Raw genomic sequence first — 21,367 nt, forward strand, 5'->3', positions numbered from 1 at the left:
CAGAAATATTAGTTCATGCTTTCCTCATCTCTAGATTAGATTACTGTAATGCCTTACTGACTGGATGTTCCAGCAGGAGCATAAACAAACTCCAGTTAGTACAGAATGCAGCTGCAAGAGTCCTTACTAGAACCAGAAGATATGACCACATCACCCCGATCTTATCCACACAGCATTGGTTCCCAGTGAAATCACGCATTAATTATGAAATACTATTATTGACCTACAAAGCACTAAATGGTCTCGAGCCACAGTACCCGAGCGAACTTTTGGTCTTTTATGATCCGCCACGCCTACTTAGATCAAAAGGTACAGGCTATTTGTCGGTACCTCGAACAGCGAAGGCTACAGCAGGGGGAAGAGCTTTCTCTTTCAAAGCCCCAGAGTTATGGAATAGCCTTCCAATTAGTGTTCGGGACCCAGACACAGTCTCAGTGTTTAAATCCAGGTTTAAAACGTATTAATTTATTCAAGCTTACCATGAGTAGACTTTCCTTTTCACAAAGCACAGTCTTACTTAACAATCTCTCACTCTCTCCTTCTATCGAGCCACACGTTTTTTATGGAGATGCCAGTGAACCTGATCCTTTCTGCTCTCTGGATCTGCCTGATCCGTTCAGATGCCCTACCTCTGGATGGAGCTCTCATCAACTCCAATTCCAGATGGACATTCTCACTGTGGTTGCTGGGACTATGCTTGCTACTTTGGCCCTGGGACTGCTATCAACACATGCATTTTTGCACTCGGGTCTCCTTTGAACAGTGAACTAGTTCAAGAAACAGACTTCATATAAAAACCATAATGAACTTTACTTTTACACAATCCATTGTTACCCAGAGGAGGATGGGTTCCCCCTTCTGAGTCTGGTTCCTCTCAAGGTTTCTTCCTCTTAACATCTTAGGGAGTTTTTCCTTGCCACCATTGTCACCGGCTTGCACATTTGGGATAAATTCACACATTTAAAATCTGTATCCCGTGTTTATATGTTTCTGTAAAGCTGCTTTGAGACGATGACCATTGTAAAAAGCACTATACAAATAGAATTGAATTGAGAATCAACATCTCCCTGAGCAGCGCCATCGTTTCAACGTGCTTCAAGGCTACCACCATTGTCCCCATGCCAAACAAGTCTTCAGTGTCTTGCCTCGATGACCAACCGTCCCATTGCACTTATCCATCATCATGAAGTGCTTTGAGAGGCTTGTTATGAGGCACATCAAGATCCTGCTGCCCACCTCACTGGACCCGCTGCCGTTCGCATATCGCACCAACTGCTCAACAAATGATGTCATCACCACAACCCTGCATCTGGCCCTCACCCACCTGGACAAGAAGGACACCCAAGTTCGAATGCTGTTCATAGACTTCAGTTCAGCATTCAACACAATCGTTGAGCACCTCATTGGAAAACTGAACCTACAGGGCCTGAACACCTCCATCTGCAACTGGATCCTGGACCTCCTGACTGGGAGACCTCAATCAGTCCGGATCAGGAACAACATCTCCAGCACCACCATGCTGCGCAGTGGGGCCCCTCAGGGCTGTGTGCTCAGTCAACTGCCTTTCACTCTGCTGACTCACTACTGTGCAGCAATGCATGGCTCCAATCACGTCATCAAGTTCGCCAATGACACAACCGTGGTGGGTCTCATCAGCAAGAACGAGTCAGCATACAGAGAGGAGGTGCAGCAGCTAACAGACTGGTGCAGAGCCAACAACCTGTCTCTGCACCAAATTCCTTGGAGTTCACCTGACGGAGAACCTCACCTGGTCCCTCAACACCAGCTCCATAACCAAGAAAGCCCAGCAGCATCTCTACTTTCTGCGAAGGCTGAAGAAAGTTCATCTCCCACCTCCCATCCTCACCACGTTCTACAGAGGAACTACTGAGAGCATCCTGAGCAGCTGCATCACTGTCTGGTTCAGAAATTGCACCTCATTGGATCACAAGACCCTGCAGCGGATAGTGAAGACAGCTGAGATGATCATCGGGGTCTCTCTCCCCTCAATCACAGACATTTACACCACATGCTGCATCCGCAAAGCCGGCCGCATTGTGGATGACCCCACACACATTTCACTCTCCTGCAGTCTGGAAAAAGGTACCAAAAGCATTCGGGCCCTCATTGTCAGATTGTATAACAGCTTCTTCCCCCAAACCATCAGACTCCTCAATACTCAGAGACTTGACTGACACACACGCGTGCTCTCATACACACACACTCACACTGAACTGAACACCATCCCACTCCCATTGCAATATTTGCACATTCCAGCATTGACTCCTGCACTCCCATTGCAGTATTTGCAAATACCTGCATTGACTGTTGCATTTATTGCTGTTACTGTATTATAATAATATAGTATTTAATTTATTGTCACAATTATACACTTTACCTGGCTGCTACCACAATAACTGCTATGTCCATACTTGGTAAAAGCTAATCTGCTGAAGACCATGTCATAGCATGTTCTGTTCACATTTATATCATTTTTAAATTATATTGTTACTCCTTAGCACCGATCTTCTGCACTAACTGTTATATCACACACTTCCACACTAAAACTGTGTACTATTCGGCGCTACACTGTCAGTTACTGTGCCTATTGTCCTGTTTTAGTAGTATTGTACTGTCAGATGTTGTTAGCACACGTTTGCATGTGCACTTTGTGTAGAATGTTTGTGGATCTTATTTAGTTCTGTGTCGTCTCATGTGGTTAGTGTGTTGTTTTATGTAGCACCGTGGTCCTGGAGGAATGTTGTTTCGTTTCACTATGTACTGTACCAGCTGTATGTGGTTGAAATGACAATAAAACACTTGAACTAGTTCAGTGGCACTTATGCAAGGGAAGAGTCCAAGATATCAAATCAAAAGAGGAATCAGGCAAGGCTGTCGCAGCTCAAACCTGCTGTTTATTATGGTAGCAGAAATTTTAGCCATCTTATTAAAAACGGATAGAGTAGCAGGGATTAACATGGCAGGAAATCACTTTTATTAGTCAGCTTGCTGATTATACAATTCGTTTTTTTTATAAGACAGATTGCTAATCCCCACAGCAATTAATTTAATAGAGTTTTTTTCACAAAAACCTCTGGGTTAAAATTAAATGCAGCCAAATGTGAACTAATGCCTATTCATAATCATCCTTTGATTTCATTAGACAACATTCCAATCAAGAGATGAGGTGAAATATCTGGGAATCTTGATCTCTAAGAATTTAGAAAATTTCAATATTGATAGTAATTTAAATAAATTTAAGTTAATAATTATGTTAATCAATAAGGTGAATTATGACTTTATTTGGAAAAACATTATATATGGAAAAGTGGCATGTTAAAAGATTACAAAGATGGTGGACTAAACACAATTGACTGATATTATGAATGGAGTGCTTAAACTAAAATGGTTGCAAAACTTTATTAAAAATGAATCATCAAATTGATATAAAATTCCTTGTTCGATTATTTATTTTTTTAAAGTGGGGGTATAACATTTCTTTTACAATGTCATTTTGAATTTCCTAAGCTATCTTTGAAACTCTCAGCTTTTGACAAACAGGTCCTTCTATATTGGAAATAATTTTTCAAACAATTTTTGCCCACATATGATGTCAATTTGGAACAATAGATGTATATTAACACATAGAAAATCCTTATTTATAGAAGAATGGTGGGATAAAGAAATCTGGTCAATACTACATATTATGGACATAGAGGGTAATATCTTGGATTATAAGGACCTCTGTAGCAAATTTAAACTAAACAGCCCTCAAAGGATTTATAACAAAATTATTAAACATATCCCTTTACCAATGATTAGATTAATAAGAGAACAGGTAAAATACACAGAGGCAAGTCCAGAGATTCATGAGCCTAGGATAAACCAAGTTCATTTTATAGATAAACAGTGCACTAATAAATTTCTGAGGAAATGTCTGGTACAAGAATGCTATCCAAGTCCTGTAAGACGAACTTACATTCTTAATCATCACAATAGAAAAGTCAGATGTGAAATAAGTAGGAAATATATTTCTTATTCCATGTCCCCCAAATTCAAAGAAGTGCACTTTAAAATTATAAATGAAATATATCCCACTAAAGAATTTCTAAGAGTTAAATTTAACATGGAAATATCAACTGTATGTTTATTCTGCAATTCTGATATAGAAACAATGGAACATTTGTTTTTTATTTTTATTTTATTGTAAGGTTCTTGGAGTGATGTGTACAACTGATTTAAACAAAAGATTCCTGTTATGGCCTCTCTACTTGGGATGTTGTTAAACTGAAATAATATTCGATGACAAAAAAGTATTTTTTGATAAATAATGTAATTAGGATGAATTTTTTTTATCCATAAATGTACAACCCCAATTCCAAAAAAGTTTGGAAAAAATTCCAAAAAAATGGACGCTGTATAAAATGTAAATAAAAACAGAATGCAATGATTTGCAAATCTCATGAATCCATGTGCTATTCACAATACAACATAGAAAACGTATCAAATGTCTAAACTGAGGAAATGGAACATTTTAAGAAAGAAAATAAGGTCATTTTGAATTTGATGGCCACAACACATCTCAAAACAGTTGGGACGGGGCAACAAAAGGCTGGGAATATGGGTTTATGAGGGTTGCAAATCATTGCATTCTGTTTTTATTTACATTTTACACATCATCCCAACTTGGAATTTGGGTTGTAGATACATAAAAACGCCAACCCAACTACACATTTTCAAAAAAAGAACCATCTATACATGTGGACTCTCTGAAATGACAATATAATGACCATTCCCAAAGCCAGAATCCTGTTTTCATTGTTAAACAAGATTGAACTCATAACAAACCCCTACATGTTATCTTATTTTTATTTATTTTTTTATTTTGTTTCGTTTCTACTTTTGTTTTGAATTATGCAAATGTGATTGTGTCCTCAGACTGTTACGTAAAAGAGTTCATGAATAAGTTGCCAATTTTGTTGTATTGTAAACATTGAACCAACTAATAAAAATAACATGCCTTCACATCATTCTTAATGGGACTAGTTAGAGTTGGTGACATTTTTTTGAGGACATGGCCACAGCGTTTCTGGACCGTTAGCCAAGATTGCACATTTTAAAAAAGGAACTTTACCAAAACGTGGTAAAGTAACAACGTTGTCATAAAATATCACACTGACAAAAAGAGACTAACTGGCTACATCAGAACGCATTGCACTTGCTGGGAAGTGTTCGGCTTGCTGCATGTAGATGGTGTGCACTGACGTCACTTTTCCACCAGAACACGCCCCCTCGGCTGGACTGAGTGGCAAAACATCCAGCAAAATGGCTGGTTTTAATAGGGGAAACTTAATTTAATAGGGGAAAGATTAATTAACGATTATCAGTTTAAATTAAAGGTAGTTGGACTTGACAGTGACCCTTACAACTTGCCTAAGAACCTGTAGACCATGGATATTGGCATGTGGCCAGAAATCAGTTTCCCCAACATTTATGTACCTGAAGCCTGAAGGTATACAAAAGCCTTGATGCTTGGTCCTACTTCAAGGCAGGATTTGTTGGAGAAATTAAAGTGACAAGAACTTCTATAAACATTCTGGTTGTACATTTTTATTTTATCATATAATTTTATCTGGTAAACAATAAGCTAGCTAGTCCTAGATTGTTTGTAGCTAACACTGCTTCCGCGTCTATATTTGTGAAAGCCCCCATTATTCATCAATGGAAATATCATTTAAAAAGAAATATGTAGCAAATTATGAATCACTACACAACATGAATACTACATGCCAAAAGAACTTACATTTACACTGCTCGACTTACTATAAAAGGGCTGAATGGGTTTTTGGCATTCTGTAAAAAGATAGCTCCGAATTCATGTTGAATCTGTTGCAATTAGATGTGTTTTTTTCTGTATTTTCGCACAATTCACGCTGTACACTAATGCTGCTGCTGCTCAGTTTTTTGCCACTCAGTGGGCGTGGCCAGGGCGAGTTCCAGCTACCGTGACGTCACGTGCATACACTCTATAGTGTTGTAATCGTTACTTAATTATAAGCAAGTTCTCAGAGTTTAAAAATGAAAAGAGAAATCAGACACATGACTAAACTTTACCTCTGAGCCAGTAGCAGCAGGAGTCTGTGGAGATTTCCCTAAAGAGCGCCGTCTGGATTTCATTATAAGAGGTGTGAAGAATCAAGACACTGGAAGAAAAATACAGAGATTCATGACTCCAGAATCTCCGCTAACCTGTTAACCGAGTAGCTCAGGTGGTCAGTTTCAGATGAACTCACCTTTAGTGAAATCACACAGAATATCAGAGCTTCTAAGCCGGTGTAGAGAAGGAAGCTCCGCGAACAAGCGGGTGTGAATTTTCCTTCGTGTTCTTCTTCTATTGTTTTATGGCGGTTGGCAAACCATCTTAAGGTGCATTACCGCCACCTACTGGGATGGAGTGTACCGTTCAGCTGGAGAAAAAAAATAATAAATCACCTACATCCTATTAATCAAACCTGTGTCCCGCACGTATGAGAATGCTATATACTTTTACCTCTCTCAATAAAATAAGAATTTTAATTATATTGTTCATTTCCAATAAACCAGTATCACACTCCATAAACAAACCCTTTAGATCAGTTATAGTGAAAAACTTGTAAAACAACTAAAAAAGAAACAATGAAATTTGGGACCAGAATAGTTTGGTATAGAAACAACTGAAAAATAAATGTAAGATTGTTTCTGATTCCTCTTTACAAAAACAGCATAATGGCAAAACCCCTTCTTTTAAACTTACTAGTAAAATCATTACATGGATAATATGTATTTATTATTTTAAAGTGAGTTTCTTTGACGTTATTAGGAATTACATATTTATTTATATCTCACCACAGATTCTGAATAAAGAAAGGATAATCATGTTTCCACTTCACCATTGTTCTTTGGTTATGATTTTTCTAATATAAAGGTTATTAAAAAAAATTAGCGCTGATTGAAAGGCCTCCAACACTGAGATCTGGCAGAGAACCAATTACAGGATTATACATCTTTCCATCTTTAACAAGGTGAAGCACTTTTGGGGAAATACAAGGAATGAGTTTTAAATATTCTTTTGAGGATACATTTATCCCCAAATTATTAACAAAATCAGTGTAATTATATAGGTCACCTGAATGATTTATTAAGACTGTAACTGAAGGAGATTCTCTTATATCATGTGCTCTCTTATATTATGAACTGCTATTAAGGCACCTTAGATATGGGGAATACTGGGTTATAGTTCCTGTTTGTGTGTCTCTGTACTGTCAAATTCCTATGATGAATGTATTCACTTAATTACCTCTTCTGATAAGCTGATCAAGTGCCATCCTTTATTATAGCTGACACATGTATTTTCAATACCTTGAAAAGATTTATGTTTGTAGTATGACTGTGGGACTAGCACCTGCACAAGTAGAAACCTGCCCACACACTGCTGCTTACCTATGTGTATAAATACTCCTGTTCTGCACGAATAAACTGGACGTCTCTGTGAACAGCATGTGTCTGTGTTTGTTCATTTAGACTCTCCAGGCCTGGACACTCTGCGGTCAATCACACTTTCTCGCTCATAGCACAGAACTAAGAGTTAAGAGAAGTAAAAATTCTGAAAGGCTGACAGAGGACTGAAGGACATAATCTGAGATTCCTTATCTCTAACAGTAACAAAAATTAAACCTTTGTTAAACCAATTGCTGCAGAAAATTGTCCTGTTTTTGAATAATGTATATTGGTTATTCCAGATAACACAGGAGTGGGGATTAAAATTGTGTTTGTAGACTAATTTCCACGCATCCAAAGCTTGCTTGTGAAAATTAGACAACGTAATTGGGAGTTTATTGCTTTTAAAATCACAGGTAAGAAAAAAATTTAGACCACCACATTTCTTTAAGTTTAGATTGGGGATAAAGAACCATGGGATATTATTCTCATAAAGACAGTGCTTGGTCCAGTTCATTTTAAAGATATTAATAGTGTTAAAATCTAAAGCATTTAATACTCCTTCTTATGGAAGTCCTAAGCGGCAATGCATTATTACTTTTTTCTGCGGTTTTCTCATGATCACGACTTAATTTAAGTTGTTTTCTCATGATCACGACTTAATTTAAGCTGTTTTCTCATGATCACGACTTAATTTAAGTTGTTTTCTCGTGATCTCGAGTTTTTTCTTTTTTTTGAAGATATCATCGTTGCATTACTTCGCCTAGATTTTGTGGACTCACTCCTCTTAAATCTACTTCGGTATTAACGTGGTTCTCTGTTTTGAGGCTCTGACTGGGTTAGAGTTTCTGTTTATTTAATTGCATTAGTGTTTTTTCCTCGGCTTTACGTCCTACACTGTTAAATTATTTGTTACAAGTCTTTAAAAGTTAAGGACATTATATATGTTATTGTGCACAGACTGTTTATCAGACTTGAAGTCAGTAGGGGCTTTCTCTCTTACTGGAACTTTTTGTCTTGGTAATTTTGTTGGTTAGTTCAGCTTACTCTCCGAGTTGTTTTCAAATTGTGAACAACTTTTGGTTATTGTGGGACACACTGCTGTCTCCCTTTTTTTTTTTTTTTTTTCCTTTATGGAGACTTTGGGGGTGTGTGTGTGTGTGTGTGTGTGTGTGTGTGTGTGTGTGTGTGTGTTTGAGGGATTGTGAGAGTAAACAAAACATGCCAATGCTTTGAAGGATGTGAACTGGAACAGAGTAATGTTAGTCAATTCCAATCTGTTTTTAGAGGATTTAAACCTAACATGGTGAACAAATTATATTATAGAATTCAGGCAAATTTACTGGGGTTATCTTATACAGTGTGGCAAGTAATAATCTGGAAAGACCTTTGTAATATCACAGTCTAAAACTGGATTTAAAGAGAAGCAAATCAGTAAATGAATCACATGAAAATGAATCACACAAATACGAATCACATGTAAATAAATAAATAAATAAATAAATAAATAAATAAAAATTAACTGAAAGTATTTTGCACAAAAATAAAACAATCCATCATCTCAGAAGTCACCTGTGTCACGTCTGAAAGATGGTTGCAGAAGCAATCACAGATTTTAAACATTTTATTAAATAAACTAACAAAACACAAAAGATACCATGACTAGTGCAAAACACTGTGGCAAGGACTAAACCTAAACTAACAGAACCAAATCACAGCAACATAGACAACAGTAAGGTAAGACAAATGTAAGACAAAGAAGCAGTGCAAACAGTGGCTATATATAAGCGTGCTCGTTAACAGAAACGTGATTCAGGTGCAGGTTGTCATGTGACATTGATGTAGTACAGTGCAGAGGCTGATGGGAACTGAAGTCCAGAGTACCTTCTTGATATATGACAACCTGGTTGTTAGCTGCTGCCAGACACATCACAATCTTCTTTCCCACCACAAACAAGAAGTTCTGGTTGTGGATGCTGGCAAGTCGAGTCTGTATATAAGATAGCACACACAATATAAGTTAAAGCAGAGCGTAATTTACCTGCACAATAACAGCAGCTAAACAAAGGTTTTACTCACAGAGAACGCCTGGCGGAGAGCACGCAGCTTCAGACCGATATCAGTAACTCCTCTCTCTGAAAGATATTAGCTAAGAAACAAGAGATGTAAACGCTTAGTGTGTGTTAAACATACATTACACCATTATACCAATAAAAACAGTGAAGAGGATCATACCTAATAAAGGGCGCCTCCAACTCCAAAAAGGCAAGGTTCTCCTCACTCTCCTGCAAGCCAAATTAGCAATGAATCATGAAATCTCCCACTGTAAATTTTATAGCCTCACATTCAGGGGAATAGCAGCGTGTGTATATATACATCAGGTCTGAAACAGGGAATTACCTCAGAGTCTGGTTCACTCTCTGAATCACTGTAGGGAGAGTTATGACTGTGTTCCTGCACCCAAGTGGACGTGTCCACCTGACCTTCTGGACCCACATACCGGAAAGTGCAGGTCATCTTTTTCAAGGGTTGCTGTTAATTAAAAAAAGATAAAAACAAAAACAAATATTGACCCTGCAGACAAACGTACAACAGATACAATTCCATAAGGAGCTGCTCATCTCACCAGCACTGAGAGGCTGTGAAAAGTAGAGCACGAAGATCATAAGTGCTTCTTATCATAGCAGCTTCATACTAACACATCAAACATTCTGTCACTTTCTACACAGTAGAAACAACTTTGGAAAATTCAGTGATCGGCTTTAGTAAATGAATGAAAAGTTTGGTTACCAGAACGAAGCTGAAGGTTCATGGTGATGTTCAGTGGGCAGCAGCTGCACGTTTGGATCAACGACCTTAACACACACGCACACACACACGCACACACACATGCACACACAACACACACACACACACACACACATAGACAGAAGCAGTCTACAGGTTTCTACGCTGGCCGTGAAGTGCAAAACAAATTAACAAATCAGAAAACACATTAACAAATCAGAAAACAAATTAACAAATCAGAAAAAACGGAAAAGGTAGGTATAGTTTGCAAATGGATTACTTACCGCTGATTGGACGACACATCTGTCAATCAAGATATACAGGAAGTACAACAGGCTGCAGCGCTGTGCTAGTACTGGAGAGTCAACTCGTGTGTGTACGTCTTAATATTTTTTGTCTGTACATCGGTTTAAAATATGGTGTTCTGCCCAATTTCTGCAGTTAATGTAGAAAAAATTTAGAAGTTTTAAAGAAACACGACTGAAACCGATTACACCCCTATTGATGGACGTTACAGGTATTATTATAGGCTAGCTAGACAGCGATAACATAGCTAGAACATGGTTGCCACCCACGAGTTTGGGTTGCTTATAACGTGCATTTGGGAGTTCACTTTATTTTCGCATTTGCATAATTTCCAAAATGTTTTACAGGCCTTTGCAGCATTTCACCACATTTGCAAAGAGAAGCGATTATAAACCTGTTTTCAACCAAACAGAAATTAAGTCTTGTTTTCTTTGAGAACATGTTTTCTATGTTCTATTGTGAATAACATATGGGTTTACGAGATTTGCAAATCATTGCATTCTGTTCTTATTTACATTTTACACAGCCTCCCAACTTTTTTTTGGAATTGGGGTTGTAGTTTAATGCACACCTAGCTGTGGTATAAAGTTCTATATAAAATTGCAGTTCTTGATAAAACCAGATTTCTGTTTTCAGATAATGCTGTCAGATTCAGAGGACAACCGTCCAGGTACTTTAGACCATGTTGCGACAGAGAATCCATGTTACAGGTTTGTTTGGTTCACAAATATTTTCTTTACGTGCTTTGGAGCATGGAATTAGTACATTTTTACATCTGTGCATGCTCTCTTCTTATTGGTAGAGAATACATGGAGGTGTATACACCTGAAATTAGTGAAGAGGAGGATGAGCTTGTAACCACAGCACACTGTCTTGACCTCCCAGAGCCAATAGAGTAAGCTACAAAATTATGTTGATTGGAAAATACAGTGGAGGAAATAAGTTTTGAATGCGTAAAATTTTTTTCTCAATAAATATATTTACTGAAAAAAATATAGAAAATATTGGTTATTCACCTGAAATTTTCACCAGACTTTGGTAATAACTCAAGAAATCTTGAAATATAAAGAAATCCAAACATTAAAGTTCATAAATGAAGTTATGTGTAATAAAGAGGAATGACCCGGTTAAAATAAATGAAATTTATTTAGTACTTTGTGGAGAAGCCTTTGTATGTAATGACAGCTTCAAGATTCCTGATTCAAGATTCAAGATACGGCTTCCTGTATGAAGAAATTAATGGGCTGCAGTAATCAGGTGTGATTTTGATCTATTCTTCTAAACATATCGTCTTTAAATCTTGTTCAATTGGATTCAAGTCAGGTGATGGGCTGGACCATTCTAACACCTTGATTTTTTTTCTCTGAAACCAATTGAGAGTTTCCTTTAATGTATGCTTTGCATCATTGTCCCTCTGGAAGGTCCATCCACGTCTCATCTTCATCATCCTGGTAGATGGCAACAGATTCTTCTCAAGAATCTCCCAGTAAAGGGCTCCACTCATTGTTCCTTCAGTTATAAGATGTCTGACAGTACCATGTGATGAAAAACAGCCCCACACCATGATGCGTCCACCTCCAAACTTCACTGTTGGTGTAGTGTTTTTAGGGTGCAGTGCCATTTCATATCCAAACATGGTGTGTAGTATGAGAACCAAAAAGTTAAATTTTACTCTCATCTGACCAAACTACACTCTCCCAGTATTTTATAGGCTTGTCCAAATGAGTTGTAGCAAACTTTAAACAAGCTTCGACATGCCTTTTCTTTAGTAATGGAATCTCGCAGGGTGAGCATGCATAAAGGCCATGGCGGTGGAGTGCATTACCTATTGTTTTCTCTGTGATGATGGTACCTGCTGCCTCCAAGTGTTTCTGGAGCTCTTTCTGAGTGGTCCTTGACTCTTCGGCTACTCTTCTGACTATTCTTCTGACTCCCTGTTCAGAAATCTTGCAAGGAGCTCCTGTGGATGGCCGGTTGATGATGGAGTGATGTTGCTTCCACTTGTGGATAATGGCTCCAATGGTGTTACTGGAGGATTCAGAAGTTTTGAAATATGTCTGTATCTGATTCCATCAATATTTTTTGCAACAATAAGGTTGTTAGGGTCTTGGGAGAGCTCTATGCTTTTACCCATCATGAGATGTTTCTTGTGTGACATCTTGGTATCGAAAAGCCTTTTTATAGACCATCAATTTACTAACCCAGCTGATATTAATTTTGCGAGAGGTATAATTACTTTCTCACTACTTACTGATTTCAGCTGGCTCCTTGCCTTGCCTTGGAGAACTGCTTTTTCCTAGTGTGTTCAATGCATTTTTCCTGTGTCATTCCACTTTATTACACATAACTTTATTTATGGACTTTAATGATGTGAATTCTTTATATTTGTGGATTTCTTAAGTTAATATTAATTATATTAATGATGAAAATTTCATGTGAATAACATCATTGGAAATATTTACTGAAAAAATGTCGACATGTTCAATACTTATTTTCCCCACTCTATAAAATCTACAAATACTGATTACATCAATTAAAAGTCACTGTTTACACTGTCTATGGAAAAAAGCAGTTCATCAGCTCCTGACATTATTTCAAATGTGGCCCTTGCCATTGATAGAAAACGTATCAGCAGATTCAACATAAGATCCAATGTGCAGGATGGGGCAGTCAGAGGATTTAAATGTGTCTCATACTCGTAACTCAGTGACATGTTTGTGAAGTTCTCTGATAATGCTGGCACGTTTGAAGAGGGTCTTGTACAGTGGGACCAAGATGGGAATTTCTCACTTTGCTGATGAGCTGCCTGCACAATCGGCCCATTTTTGATGGACCTCCCAATAGTCGCTACCTGGTATACAATTAAGTTGGTATGTATTTAATTTTAAATATTAGTTGTTTATTTAAAGCAGAACCAGTTAATGAAAAATATCATCTGTGTAATGAACATGTTCATGTTAGTGTGTAATTTGGCTTTACTTTCTATGCCAGCTGTTAGGGAGGATGAGTATTTCTTGGCAGAAAAAATGATTCCTGTGTCAATAGTGCTTGGAGGACCAGGGCCCATTTTCTTTCCAAAGACCTGGTAAACCACATTGTAGACCAGCTCTATTTCAGTGCCACATTAAAAGATGTCACAGATGAGGGTATAGTGAAAGTGCTGCAAGAGGTATGGTAATAGACATAATTTAGGTAATTAGTAGGAAGGTTACTTGAATATTTATGACCCTAGAAAATATTTATGACCCTAGAAATTGTTGGCTGCAATTGTAAGACATTCCTGATTTTAAGTATTTAATTAATTATGCAGAAATTTTAGGGGTGCACGAAGGCTTAGTGGTTAGCACTTTCGCCTCACACCTCCAGGGTTGGGGGTTCAATTGCCACTGTGGCCGTGTGTGTGTGGAGTTTGCATGTTCTCCCCGTGCTGCGTGGGTTTCCTCAGGGTACTCCGGTTTCCTCCCCCAGTCCAAAGACATGCGTGGTAGGCTGATTGGCATGTCCAAAGCATCCGTAGTGTATGAATGGGTGTGTGAATGTGTACGTGATTGTGTGCTCTGCGATGGATTGGCACCCTGTCCAGGGTGTACCCCGCCTTGTGCCTGATGCTCCCTGGGATAGGCTCCAGGTTTCCCTGTTACCCTGAAAAGGATTAAGCGGTATAGAAGATGGATGGATGGATGCAGAAATTATTTAATTTTTGTATGTGTATAGCTAGGACCTAAACAATGTTAATAAACTTACTGTTGTTGTTTTTCTTTTCAGATTCAGAATGCAACTAAATTGGAGTCACTACAAGAACTGATTTTGAAAAACAGCACCCTGCTCCAAACTGCTGGGTGTTTGACATGTGAAGAGCATTGAGGAGAAACATACAATTGTAGAAGTGTCAGGTGGTATGTGATTGACAGAAACAATAGTGTTATTAAAAGGTAAAATCGTTTTTAAAAAAACCAACATTACATCCTTGGCAAATGTATATTTACAAATATATAGCTATAATTGCATCAGTCTTCACAATATTTGACATTCAGTACGTTTACATGGACAACAATATTCAGATATTAACCCGATTAAGACAATACTCTGATTAAGAAACTATCACATAAACTGCGATTTTTGATGAACTTAATCTGAGTAAAGTCATACTCGATCAAATTAAGACGTGGAGGATTCCTGTTTTAGTTGCATTATCGAAGTGCATGATTGATTAGGTTTACATGGACATCAGTAATCTAATTATTAACCCTATTATGAATAAGACAATATTGTGATTAAGGTGTTTACATGACTTGCATTTAGAATATTCCTTTCATGTTATAGAACATAGATCGATTAATGGCACGTCACTACGTCACCACGCCATGCCGTCTGACGTTCCCTTCAGAATTTCATGTATCAACATACAGTTCGTCTTCGTTATGGTACCATATACAGTTCTGGGTGTTTTCATTTTTAATTTTACGAAAGCTTCAGGTGCAGTTAATTATGCCATACATGCAAATAGACGACTGCTTGAAGCCATGGGCTGTGTCCAAAACCGCAACCCAGAGTCCAGTTCTTCACAAAGCACAAATCCATCACTTTCTTCATCAGAAGTCACTTTGTGTAGAGTTCAGATACTGTAGATGATGTTGATCCACAGCGAAGCAGAAACTCGATGTGTTTAGATTTAAAATAATTCGATGGAACGCATTTATCATCATGCAGACGTTTTAAATACAAACAGTTATAAGAAAAACAAACATGCAGATGATGCTTAAGATTTAATGCACAGGTTCTCGAACATAATAATAATAATAATAATAATAATAATAATAATAATAATAATAATAATAATAATGAAGATTACGATGATAATGATGATAATAATTATTATAAATATGATAATAATAATATATTACTCTTCTTCTTTCTCTTCTTCTTCTTCTTCTTATTATTATTATTATTATGTTGACTCATGCTGTGGTGATTTATTTTTAACTACAAAAGCACATGTTCTCTTCGAATAACACCTAGTGTCATGTCACAGCAAACCTGTGACTACATTTCCCATACTGCATGGCGCCCTACAAACATGGCTGCCATGGACTGCAGTTCCCAGAATGCTCTCTCTCTCTCTCTCTCTCTCACACACACACACACACACACACACACACACACACACACACACACACACACACACACATGCATCCAACCTCACACACACTCAAAACCACAGTATATAAGAAACTGTTCTAACATTATGTCTTTCTGAAGTATTATGTGAGTTTTCCGTATACCAAGCATTTGTTATCGGTTCATGTGTTATGGATTTGATCTCGTTCTCGCCTTCGTTCTTGATTCTGGTTTTGCCTCATTCATGCCTATTTGCCAATCACCTGACCCATTGCCTTTTTTTTGACCACGCTATTGTCTGATATTTTTCATTTGTCTGCCTGCCTGTCTTTAAGTAAAGCTCTAATCTGCACTTGCATCCATCCTAGTGTCCTTTATGTTTATTACGTGACACCTAGTGTAACTGTCATGTTACGAAATGTAATGGAGGTTAGGACGGATGCAAATGCAGATAAAAGCTTTACTAGAGCAGAGACAAATCCAAAACGTGAGATAATAACTGTCAAAAACAGGCAATGGGTCAGGCACTCGGCAAATGGGCATAAACAAGGCAAAACAGAATTGGAGGGGGAGAACAAGATCAAAACTATAACACATGAAACAAGCAACAAATGCTTGGTACCCAGAAAGCTCACGTAATACTTTGCGAAGTACAAAGAGACATGAGGGGTTTAAATGACAAACATAATCAAGGGTGAACACAAAACAGTTGAGACTAATGATGGCACATACGGGAAACAACTAGTGGCAATACAGTGGCAAAGACAGGACATAAACCATAACAGATGCACTTGTAAAAAGTAAACAAAGCCAATATCATGGAAAACCCGGAAGCGCCTGCTTGCTCTTCAGAGGGCATGTTCCAGCACTTTGCACAAGGGGAAATCGTGACAGTAACAAAAGCCTATATTTGGTTGTTATACATAAATTTACTTTTGAAGAACTGTTCAACTGTTTCATTCATGATAAATGCTCCAGTTAATTTTAAACAACAAAAATAATGAAATTGTTTTGTGTATACTTAATTTCTGCAAAATGTATTATATAAAATGATAGAAAATGTAAAATGTGATACAATTATGCAAGACATTGTAAGTACCTAAATACAATATAATTAGTTCTGTATCCAGCAAAACAGCTATATAATACAGCTATAAATATTCAGTGTAAATGAAAATTAAACATATTACAATACTAAACAAATACTAATCACAAACACCGAAAAATCACATGAACTGTCAATACAGTTAGTTCTGAACCACTAATTTGATTGGACAAGTGGCTTTCCAAGAATGCTATTTACTGTAGCACTATGACAAACAGAAAAATCACAAACTGTCAAAACTATATTATACAACAGTTAGTTTTGGTCCACTAATTTTTATTAAAGTGGTCTTCCAGAAGTGCTGACATTTAGTAAAACAGCACTGGGACATTAATTAAACAAAGGAATAAATGTTTGTCAGATGAGAATTCCTGAATGTCTTGAAACTGTTCCTGTCCATTTTAGCTCTCTCTTCCACTGACTGGGTTCAGCTTGTGTTCATGTGCTTTTTCACCTGCTGCTCCAAATAATCCCTCAGGTTTTTTATTGGATTGAGGTCCACGGTATTTTATCCAGGCGTCAGAGTTCGTTATACAATCAGTGTAGAAATGTGTGCAGTCTGATTCACTGTGCATGATGAACACACACTTCTCACATCTCTGAATCTGTTTAGCATGTTATAATTAAATGAGTGATGTGTTTATGCACGTCTTCTCTATTCCCCAACAGTGAAATGCAGGAACACTGGAGTCTTCATCACACACACAGATGTTCACCACATCCTGAATATAAAAGAAAAACATGTGAATTAATAACCACAAACTGGACTGTGGTACTTCATGATCAACATGTAATCATCTCTGCTCCAAGAGAAACATCATCATCTCCTGTTTATAATTAATCATTCTACATTTCTTCATTCTTACTATCATCTGTGTTGCAACATTTAGCGAGAACAAATGAGAACTTCCACAAGTTCTAAGGAACTTATGATTTTCATAGGAAAATGAGCAGATATTTACCCATCACATCACTGCTCTTATCCAATCACACGCTTTGGAGTTTTTTAAATAATGAACACTACTGTGTCATCTAGCTCTTGTTCTACATTTATATTTAAGTGCAGATTTTAAGATGAAGCTGAGGTGAATTTTACAGGAAAGACAGAAGACACGGTGTGGAGGTAGGGTGCTGGAAGAAGTGTCAGAGTGAGTAAAGTGGCTGCTTAAATCAAATATCTGTGGCATAAAAGATGATGATTATAATCAGCTTTTATGAGAGTTCAGAAGAAAGTATGCTGCTTAACAGAAACAGGGAAAAGCAGAGATCATCTTGTTCAGACACAAGCAGCAGTATTAAGTCAGAGATAGCAGGCTGTCACAACGAGACAAGGTGTTCATTTACAATCACTCTCATGCACTCATTTAAGACATTTTGTAGACTCTATCTGACTCATTGTCTTCTGCCTTCACATGAATTTTAAATCAAAACACTTTACTGAACACAAAACAGCATTAAAACCAATTTAAAAAAAAATCTGATTAAATAGAATTTACTGACATTTTCTAAAACTGGTTTTATTTCCTTACCTGGTAATCATGTACAAACTAATGATGATGAGGTTCACATTTATCTAAAACGGTCATTACTCACCTCAGTAACTGTAGTCTGTAATGTTCATCAACTTTAAGAGCAGAGAGTAGTTTCTTTCCTGAGTTTCCTATTTTATTATTAGACAAATCCAGTTTACTCAGGTGTGAAGGGTTTGATCTCAGAGCTGAAGCCAGAGCAACACAGCCTTTATATGAGACACCACAATCACGCAACCTGCAGAGAGACACAATTACACTCTTCAACCTCTCCATTTATAAACATCAAGACACAGAGAGTGTTGTGTGTGTGTGTGTGTGTGTGTGAGTGTGTGTGTGTGTGTGTGTGTGTGTGCACGCATCAGGCTGTACAGAAATATATGATTAGTGTAAGATGGAAAAGTTTTTCATTGATTTTGTCTTTTGTAAAATTGAGACATGCAGCAGTGTTTATTGGAGAGCAGCAAGCAAGTACTTTCTCATTGATGGCCTTTATAGTTAGTTGAGAACAGTAGTTTTCACTACTGTCTCTCACTAAACATCGGCTTTTAGGTGGGTTTGTGGTTTGGAAGTGAATAACATTGATTAATGTGTTACAATGGCAACTGTCAAGGGGTGGAATATATTTGGCAGCAAGTGAACAGTAAGTTCTAAGCTACTTTGACAAGACTAGATGACTGGGTTAGAGCATATCCAAAAGGCAGGTCTTGTGGGGTGTTCCTGGTATGCAGTGGTTAGAATGTACAAAAAGTAGTTCAAGGAAGGACAACCGGTGAACTGGTGACAGGGTCATCTGCACCCAAGACTCATTGATGCACATGGGGAGCGAAGGCTAGCCTGTCTAATCCAATCCCACAGAAGTGCTACTGTAGCTAGTAACAAATTGCTGAAAAACTTAATGCTAGCTATGATAGAAAGGATGTCAGAACACACAGTGCATCACAGCTTGCTGTGTCTGGGGCTGCGCAGTTGCAGGTCTGTTGGAATGTCTATACTGACCCCTGTCAACTGCTGAAAGCACCTACAAGAGGCAACAGTGAGCATCAGAACTGGACCATGAAGAAGTAAAAGAAAGTAGCCTGGTCTGATGAATCAAGATGTTTTCCTTTAACATTGTGTGGATGGCTGGGTGCATGTGTTGCTTCCATGAGAAAGATATGGCACCAGGATGCACTATGGGAAGTAGGCAAGCCGGCAGATGCAGTGTGATGCTCAGTGTGATGCACTGTGATGCTAATGTTCTGCTAGGAAACCTTGGGTCCTGGCCTTCATGTGTATGTTATTTTGACAACGTACCACCTACCTAAACATTGTTGCAGACACATTGTAAAAAATGGTTTGAGGAGATGATAAGAGTTCAAGGTTGACTTGGCCTCCAAATTTCACAGATCTCAATCTGAATGAGCATCTGTGGGATCAAACAAAGAAGTCTGATCTATGGAGACCCCACCTGACAACTTCCATCCATCAAGCCGTCCATCCATTTTCTATACCGCTTATCCTACTGGCTCATGGAGAGCCTGGAGCCTATCCCAAGGAGCATGGGGCACAAGGCAGGTTAAACTGGACAGGGTGCAAATTCATCACTGGGCACACTCACATACACATTCACACACCCATTCATATGCTTTGGACATGTCAATGTGCCTACCACGCATGTCTTTGTACTGGGGGGGGACCAGAGTACCTGTAGGAAACCCCCACAGCACAGGGAGAACATGCAAACTCTGCACACAGAGCCGCAGCAGGAATCAAACCCCCATCCCTGGAGGTGTGAGGCGGACATACATAACTACTAAGCCACCGTGCACACCTCACAACTTATGGGACTAAAAGGACCTGCTGCTAAAATCTTTGTGCCAGATATCACAGCACACCTTCAGAGGTCTTGTGGCATCCATGCCTTGATGGGTCAGAGCTGTTATGTTATATATGTATTTATGTTCAGGAAATAATGTAACAATCGTTATAGGGGCCCTAGAGCAAGTTTAGCAGGTGTTCTATTTGTGGATTCATGTTTGGCATTGTTAAGATCAAACTGGAACTCTGCCAACCACTGATCCCATCCCATGACTCTTTCTGTGAGGCTGGTTTGGAGATGGTAGAGTTATCACCCAGTTCCTGCATAGGTTGCTCAAAAGCTGCATAAGAAATTGTGGTCCACGGTCTAAAAGAAGGTATTTTGGTAACATGAAAATAGTCCAAGAATGTTGGGATAAGAGACTTTGGTACTACCAACTGATATTTGGTGCCAACTTTATATGGGATTACCCTATACAATACACCTTGCTAGATCTCTCATCTCATCCACCCATTTTCCCATCCTGTGTATCAACTTTCTCTACCAATTCCTTCACCTGGTCATCCTGGTTCTGGGAGGCTGCTATTTCCGATAAAGTGGCCGGTAAGACAAAATTCCAGGCTGAGATCTTCTTTGCCATGCATGTAGCCAAGCTTGCTGGTTCTTAGACAGATATTGATAAAGAATCAGGTACTACATTCATTCTTCCATTTCGATACTGAACTTGAAACTGAAATTGCTGTAACCTCAGGGTTAATCTAGTAAGGAGTAGTCTTTCGAGCATTAAAAGGGCCATGGCTATGCTGCATGGTCGGTATATACCACAAAAGATATCCCCTCGAGATAGTGGTACCATTTCTTTACTACCGTCCAAAGGACAGCAAGACACTACTTTTCAGATATTGAATAATTTAATTAATCTCCTCCAAGGCTTCTCGAGGCATAAGCAATATGCCATCTGTAATGCCATCTTAAGCTTTTCTACACTCTGCTGACACTCTTCGGTCCACACCCATTTAACACCTTTGCACTTCAGATGATGCAACATGGCAGCAAGCTCAGCAAATATGTGGTAACACATAGGCCAAATTCCCTTAGTCATTCATAACAATGGGTAAGACCAAGGAATATAGCTGTGATGTGCGGCAAAAGCTTGTTGCGCTCCACAAAATGGGAAATGGCTATATGAATATAGCAAAAGCATTGAAAATGTCCATTTCCACCATCAGGGCAATAATTAAGAAG

General features: G+C 38.2%; 2 protein-coding genes across 6 annotated transcripts in view; both read right to left on the reverse strand.

Moving 5' to 3' along the window:
* Positions 1 to 6,422, reverse strand: part of LOC108280050 (zinc finger protein 850) — a 19,432-nt gene extending 13,010 nt beyond the window's left edge. For 3 of the 4 annotated variants that reach the window (XM_053688339.1, XM_053688341.1, XM_053688340.1), the window contains exons 1-2: positions 6,294 to 6,409; positions 6,115 to 6,203 (exon numbers count right to left, since the gene is read on the reverse strand). Coding sequence is in view for 1 of the 4 variants with exons in the window: in XM_017494799.3 (XP_017350288.2) it covers positions 6,115 to 6,177 (63 nt within the window). In the remaining 3 variants the exon portion in view is untranslated. Of the gene's footprint in view, positions 1 to 6,114; positions 6,204 to 6,293 lie in introns of all 4 variants that reach the window. The other variant, XM_017494799.3, reaches the window with a different exon arrangement.
* An 8,979-nt stretch (positions 6,423 to 15,401) lies between these two features.
* LOC108279582 (NLR family CARD domain-containing protein 3) overlaps positions 15,402 to 21,367 on the reverse strand; it is a 43,753-nt gene continuing 37,787 nt past the window's right edge. Inside the window, exons 10-11 of one of the 2 annotated variants that reach the window (XM_053688337.1) lie at positions 18,386 to 18,559; positions 15,402 to 17,514 (exon numbers count right to left, since the gene is read on the reverse strand). In XM_053688337.1, the coding sequence (XP_053544312.1) occupies positions 17,505 to 17,514; positions 18,386 to 18,559 (184 nt within the window). In that variant the 3' untranslated portion in view covers positions 15,402 to 17,504. Of the gene's footprint in view, positions 17,515 to 18,385; positions 18,560 to 21,367 lie in introns of those variants that run through there. The other variant, XM_017493902.3, reaches the window with a different exon arrangement.

Source organism: Ictalurus punctatus, chromosome 19 (assembly GCF_001660625.3).
Source record: "Ictalurus punctatus breed USDA103 chromosome 19, Coco_2.0, whole genome shotgun sequence".
In the NCBI taxonomy this organism is placed as follows: domain Eukaryota; kingdom Metazoa; phylum Chordata; class Actinopteri; order Siluriformes; family Ictaluridae; genus Ictalurus; species Ictalurus punctatus.